Raw genomic sequence first — 6,846 nt, 5'->3', positions numbered from 1 at the left:
CAGTCTGAATTACTCTTAGCAAATTAGCATTTTAAAAAATTAAGAAAAATGTGGTCATTTCAAATGGCTGTAATGGTCATGGAAATGTATCTGTGAAAATATTATATTAGTTAAACATTATATTACTGACTTACATGTGGATAATTATTTTGAAAGCTGATTATTCTCCCAGTGTATCAGAAAATAAATAATAAAGGCTTTTATTTATTATTCTTCAAAACATGCTTTAAACTGATTAATAATGATGCGAAATTTATAAGGGCTCTTTTTGTGATTTTTTTTTAATTAAAATATTCATATTTACAAAAACTGTTAAAATTTATCATGACATTATAAAATGCATATGATATTATATACAGTAAGAAAATATTACATGGTGAATTAGGTTAACATTTATGATGATATGTAATATCTATCCTTTTGGTATAAACAACTCTTAGTCATGTAGATTGATAATAGCATAAAAATCAAAACACATTACGGGATAACCGTAAGCTTATTTATCGGATGCAGCTCTGTCGTTTGGTGTGATCTGTCCACTCAACTTCATCAGCAGCTTGATGATAAGGCCGGCCTGGAGAAAAACCACAAACTCAGGTTTCACATTATCACAATGAATGTCAAGATGCAAGGAAGACAAATACCTGTTTGGTGTGTACAATAAAGTTCTTCTTGTTCTCTAGACTGTGTATTTGGACATATTGGTCAGCCTGACCCAACTGCCACATAAATGTCCCATACTCCAGACTAAGATGAAGCAGCTGATTAATAAAAAAACACAATGTCACAGAAGATTTGAGGGATACAACACATGTGAAAGCCTCTGTCCGTATGATTTAAAGTGACTGAAATCTCACTTTTGTCTCCATGTTCATTAGATGCAGGCCTTTGATGTTCACACCCACATACACTCGGATGACCTTGTGGGTACTGGAGCTGGCCTTGGTGAACACCTGTCCTGTGAAGAAAGCCGCCCCATAGGTGGGGATATCCCAGCAGTTCTGCAGAAAGAGACTCTGGAGGTGGTGCATCTCTTTACTCACACCCTCACTGGTGCTCAAATTCTACAGACACACAAAAGAATTGAGAAATTCAGACCAGTTGCAGAAAGACTGTTCCCATTTAAAGGGGTCCTATTATGCTCTTTTACAAAGTCTTGATTTTGTTTTGGGGGTGTACTAGAACAGGCTCTCATACTAGGTTGTTCAAAAAATTTACAACACCTCTCTCCCCAGTCTGGCTTGAACGGCTCAAATAGTTTCTGTATCAAATGAAGGCCCGCCTTCTGAAATACGAAATGTGCTGTGATTGGTTAGCTGGGCCAGTGTGTGTTGTGATTGGCAGCACTCAGCGCCTGGTCGGGAAATGTCATGCCCCTTACCATAGCCGCCTGCGAGCTTCAGTGTAAATATTGCATCAAAATCAAATCAATTTGAGTGCGATTTAAACCCGGATGATTGTAACCACTCTACGTTCATCTGCCTTGGGAAAACTAGCGCATCTCCAACATAGCGATAACACTCATTGCCTTCTCTAGTGCAGCTCAACAAGGTCTCGTCCCATTCGTCGATCTTTGTGATATCACAAATCCCAGAAAATATGCGCTGTAGTCCAAACGAGTCGTTCGTTGTAGTTTTTGAAAAGTGATTTCTGTTAAATAAAATATCTCCTTTTGAAGTGGACTTTGAGCTTTGTAACTTTGCAGATCTTTTTTATGCTCAAACAGCAACATTACAGACTAACTAAAGTTGAAAAAGTATAATAGGACCCATTTAAGAAGAACATACTGTATTCACTACTGTTCAAAAGTTTGGGGTCAGTAAGATGATAATTAACTTTTGATTAATCAAAGATTCCTGAAAAACTGTATGACGGTTTCCCCAAAAATATTAAGCAGCACAACTGTTTTCAACACTGACAATAATTATGAATGTTTATTTGCATCAGATCAGAATATTAGAATGATTTCTGAAGGATCATGTGACACTGAAGACTGGAGTAATGATGCTGAAAATTCAGCTTTGCCATGACAAAAATAAATTACATTTTAAAATATATGAAAACAGAAAACAGTTGTTTTCCATGTTCATTTTTTTCATCAAATAAATGCAGCCTTTGTGAACAAAAGAGTGCAATAACATTAAAAATCTTACCAACACCCACATTTTGAAAATGTTCTGAATTGACACACCTTGTACTCGTGAAGTATCCTGTTAGTCCAGTGATGTGCTTTGCTCTTGACCTTTGAGATTGGAACTATGGATTTGAGGTTTTCCTCACTGCATTAAACAAGAAATATTCATGTCTTTTACCACAAACACGGAAACAGTAATTGTCAATATGGGGCAATCGATGAGGAATGAGCTACATACTTTAAAAAGCCCTGCTTGTGCTTCTTGCTGTCATAGTTTCCATAAATAATCTGCAGGAGGAGGCTGGCGAGAGTAATTAGCTTGCTATCTGATGCTGATAGGAAGCCTTTGAGGAGGCAGTGACGAGCTTCATCAAAAAGAATGAGGATGGACTTTGGATCTTCAACCTAGGAGGGAAGTTTACATGAATTTCACAGAAGAATGTAGGAGACTCTAAACTAGGGGTCCTCAACTCTAGACCTCGAGATCCACTTTCCTGCAGAGTTTAGCTCCAACCTGGATTATACACACCTACCTGCAACTTTGTAGTAATTCTGAAGACCCTGATTAGCTTGTTCAGGTGTGTTTGATTAGGGTTGGAGCTAAACTCTGCAGGAAAGTGGATTTCGAGGTCCAGTTGAGGACCCCTGCTCTAAACCATTGCTTTCAAAACACCATGTGGATCAGGTGGAATTATTGAGCAAAAACAGATTGAGCAAAGATAGACAAAATATAATAACGTTCTGGCATCAACCTTTTTTTCTATTTCTAAGGGTAGCCGAACATCTCTGCGCAGGAAGAGCTGTGGAGTTTCCCTTTGGGGGTCCAGAGCGGTGAGATCAGTTACTATCTCGCTCCAGATCCGTAAGTGCTGCAAGGGCTTATGGTATGGCTTCAGCTGCAGACCTGAAAAACACCACAGGTCAGATTTGTCTCAATCCAGATCAAATAAGAAAATCATGACGCAAAATCTGATGTAATGGACAGAAATGTTACAAAAGTAAGTGAAGGTGATATCTGACTTGAGTTGTGGGTGTATTTTATCAGGTGTGGTGTCTCACTGAGGTTCTCTGAGCAGATCCAGATGGTGAAGTACTGTTGTGTCTCCTGCGACAGTCTCATGCCCTCCATGATCTGCTGCACTGTTGTGTTGTTCCCATGTTTCAGTTCCACAGTCCTATACGATCCATCCATGCGATAAATTCTCACCTTCTCATACTGAAACACACCAAAACACGTGATACAATGGCGATATAGAACTGTAGCACTGTGGAGCAGAAGCACTGTGTAGTAGAACGAAGTAGTTTCACTCTCACTGGTTTATTGTTGGCTTGCTGAAGGAGTTTCACCGCCTCCTCCCAGCTGTTCTGCTTGTTCTCTTCACATACTTGAAGGGGGGATCGTTTCTGTTGGTCCTCAATATGCTTAAAATGAAAAGAGATTGAATCATAACAAAATCCCCCAAATAATCTATCTATCTACCTATCTATCTATCTATCTATCTATCTGTCTATCTATCTAACATGGTAGTAATGTGCTAAAAGTGAATTAGCCATTTATAGAAGTATAGTTTGCTATTACATCCATTTATCCATTCTGCAGACTGCTTATCCACAGGGTTTATTGCTCTATTGCAAAGATTTTCAGATTTTTGAAAGTCAAGAGAGATGTCCTACCCATCCTAAGATTACTAAAAAGTTTTGGAAATAAGTACATTGCTGAGCAAAATAAACTTTTGAACACGCTTGGCAAGTTGTACATTACACCACAAGGGATTTGAACACCCAACTTTTCAAGTCAACTGTTTGTTGCTCATCACCATGCGCCACTAAGAAGATGCGTGTTCATTTTGCTGCTGAAATTCAGTAGTGCAAGTGAGAATAAACTCAAAATGAACAGAGGCTCAGGTGAGAATGAACACAATGAATAAAAAACATACTCGTTTCTAATCCAAAAAAGAGAGAATGATTAGTACATCACTTACTCACATATGCAAGCAATCGAAGTGTAAAAACATTTCAAAGTGTAAAAACACAATTTTATGAAGTTGCTCCACATGGGACTTGAACCGACAACCTCTTAGTCAGATGCCTATCACTTATCTCATAGCGCCACCGAAAAATGTGTGTTCATATGGATGCCAGAGCTCCATAGTACAAAGTGAGAATCAACTAAAAATTAAGACTTTGCATATACACGCACTGCATGTAGTATTTAATAAATTCAAACAAAATCATTCATAGGCACAACATCAGGAACAGAAGAAACTTCTGCATAATTTCTCACCACAGTACCTCTTGCGGTCTGGGCATGTGTCACACTGAGTTGCAAACCCATGACATTAAACATTCGGGATCTGTGGTATAACACACTGAGCTAGTCGCTCATGCATGTTCATCAGGCTGCTGAGGAGAGGATTGAGTGTGAGAATGAGCTCACCAAAAAAGTTCCTTAGCATGTTAAACAGATTAGCATGCTAAGCTAACTTAATGCTAACTTTAACTTAAAGCTTACGGTTAACCTGATAGCTGAAGAGCCACATTAGAAAGAATGGCAACCGGTTAGGATGCTAACCAATTAGCATGCTAAGCTAACTAGTATAAATCAACAAACAGGCACGGAACTGTAGCGAATAGCAAAAATCTGTTCAGTCATTTCTGTGCGACTCGGTCAGTTTTGCAAAAATCTTTATATCTCTGGAACACTAGGTGTTTAAGCTAATTTGTGGTTAAAAAGTATATACATTTTCATTTTTTTAAAGAAAATGACAGATCGCTTAACTTGATAAGACCCTTATTTCTCGGGCTGGGATCGTGTAGAGCCCTTTAAAGCTTAATTGAAACTGCAATTTAGACCTTCAACCCATTGGTTCCCATTGAAGTCCATTATATGGAGAAAAATCCTGGAATGTTTTCCTTCATTTCTTTGCGATCAAAGAAAGAAAGACATGAATGTCTTGGGGATGACATGGATGTGAGTAAATTATCAGGAAATTTTTATTCTGGAAGTGAACTAATCCTTTAATGTAAGATATTGAATGTGTACAGTTTGAGAAGAGTAATCAGAGTCATTTTTCTAGAAAAAAGGGTTCAAAAGTTATAACCATTTCAATGTTGAATTTATGAACTGGTGATAGCGCTATAGAGTTGGTCCTAGAGACCCAGATCGCTATTCTTGACCATCACTACAAGTGTGCCAAATTTCATCATTTTCCTATGTTCCGTTCACAGGGCTGCCATAGACACTACATAAAGATGGCGTAGGCTATAAGAAGATTGCCAAGACCCTGAAACTGAGCTGCAGCACGGTGGCCAAGACAGCAGTTTAAAAGGACAGCAGTTTAAAAGGACAGGTTCCACTCAGAACAGGCCTCGCCATGGTTGAACAAAGAAGTTGAGTGCACGTGCTCAGCGTCATATACTACTTTACATTGTAGCAAAGTGTCATTTCTTCAGTGTTGTCACATGAAAAGATATAATAAAATATTTACAAAGATGTGAGGGGGGTGCACTCACTTCTGTGAGATACTGTATATATATATATATATATATATATATATACTCTACACTATTTACTCTAAACAAGTAAATAAAAAAAGAATAAAAGAAAATACTAAAAACTGTACAATATGAAAAATGGTTATTAATTTTGAGGTTTGTTATTAAAGTAAAAAAAAGTGTTTTTAATTAAATTATATTCATATTACTTTGTTAATACATTAATTATATTAATATAATTTATATGATATTTAATTTAAATTAATAGTGTTTTGAAGGCACAGGTAATCTGACTATAAAATAGGGGAAATTAGCATAGTCAATTAAATATAAAATATTGTATTTCTCACTCTGTCTATGTCCGGGTGCTGCAGAAGCAGCTGTACAATTTCTGCATGACCCCCAATGGCTGCAAAGTGTAAAGGAGAGCTCAGCTGGCCGTTCAACAGATTGGGGTTACAGTTCCCTTTCTCCAACAGACGCTTGGTGGCCTCCACCTTTCCATGCCTGTAGTCAGAGGAAAAACATATCGGTTTATATTTTTGAGGGCCTAATATATAATTTAATTGAGCAAAGTGGAGAGACGATGGGCAGAAGAGAAGGAAAAGGGATCCAAGTGATCTCATGTTTCTGACCTAAACAAACACTTCATATGTAATTACTTATTTAAAGAAACAAGAAGCTGTTATATACCAGCATGCATAATGAATGGGTGCCCAGTGGTCCCTGTCCAGCTGTTTAACCGAGAAACCACTTTCCAGTAGTTTGGACAGAAGCTCAGTGTCTCCTTCACAGGCACTGCGGTGCAGAGGGAAATCATCCACCCACTGGCGCTCTCTACAGGACACAGAGTGGTGACAAAAATCATGATCAATCAACAGATGTATATTTAGATTCTTAATGTGAATTTAGTATTTGATCATCTCTGATTATTAATGTCTTAATAATATAATACACAGAACATTGGCACTTTAAGTGCATATACTGACTTGTCTTCTGTGACGCTGGTCATACTGTGCTGCCATTTGTCTCCCTTTGGAATCTGGATTTTGGAATAATCTGGTGCTCCCAAGCCAAAGTAAGGGTTGATGATGACTTTGTCCACCTTTATGCAAGAGTTTAATAGTTAAATCATTACCTTTAACTATTATTATGCATTCAAGTGATCAATTAGAAAAGAATTACACAAGACAAATTACTATTGAGTTTGGGGCCAA

General features: G+C 37.7%; 1 protein-coding gene across 1 annotated transcript in view; it reads right to left on the bottom strand.

Annotated features, from left to right (window-relative positions):
• Nucleotides 1–347: 347 nt before the first annotated feature.
• LOC107696538 (krev interaction trapped protein 1-like) overlaps nt 348–6,846 on the bottom strand; it is a 9,465-nt gene continuing 2,966 nt past the window's right edge. The window contains exons 7-17 of the mRNA XM_016496903.1: nt 6,619–6,734; nt 6,323–6,466; nt 5,980–6,136; nt 3,449–3,556; nt 3,194–3,350; nt 2,887–3,038; nt 2,373–2,539; nt 2,192–2,279; nt 858–1,064; nt 645–761; nt 348–574 (exon numbers count right to left, since the gene is read on the bottom strand). Coding sequence (XP_016352389.1) covers nt 497–574; nt 645–761; nt 858–1,064; nt 2,192–2,279; nt 2,373–2,539; nt 2,887–3,038; nt 3,194–3,350; nt 3,449–3,556; nt 5,980–6,136; nt 6,323–6,466; nt 6,619–6,734 — 1,491 coding nt within the window. The 3' untranslated portion in view covers nt 348–496. The remainder of the gene's footprint in view (nt 575–644; nt 762–857; nt 1,065–2,191; nt 2,280–2,372; nt 2,540–2,886; nt 3,039–3,193; nt 3,351–3,448; nt 3,557–5,979; nt 6,137–6,322; nt 6,467–6,618; nt 6,735–6,846) is intronic.

The sequence above is a fragment of the Sinocyclocheilus anshuiensis genome, unplaced genomic scaffold (genome assembly GCF_001515605.1).
Source record: "Sinocyclocheilus anshuiensis isolate Anshui unplaced genomic scaffold, SAMN03320099.WGS_v1.1 scaffold590, whole genome shotgun sequence".
NCBI classification, from domain to species: Eukaryota; Metazoa; Chordata; class Actinopteri; order Cypriniformes; family Cyprinidae; genus Sinocyclocheilus; species Sinocyclocheilus anshuiensis.
This window is presented reverse-complemented; position numbering and strand designations above follow the sequence as displayed.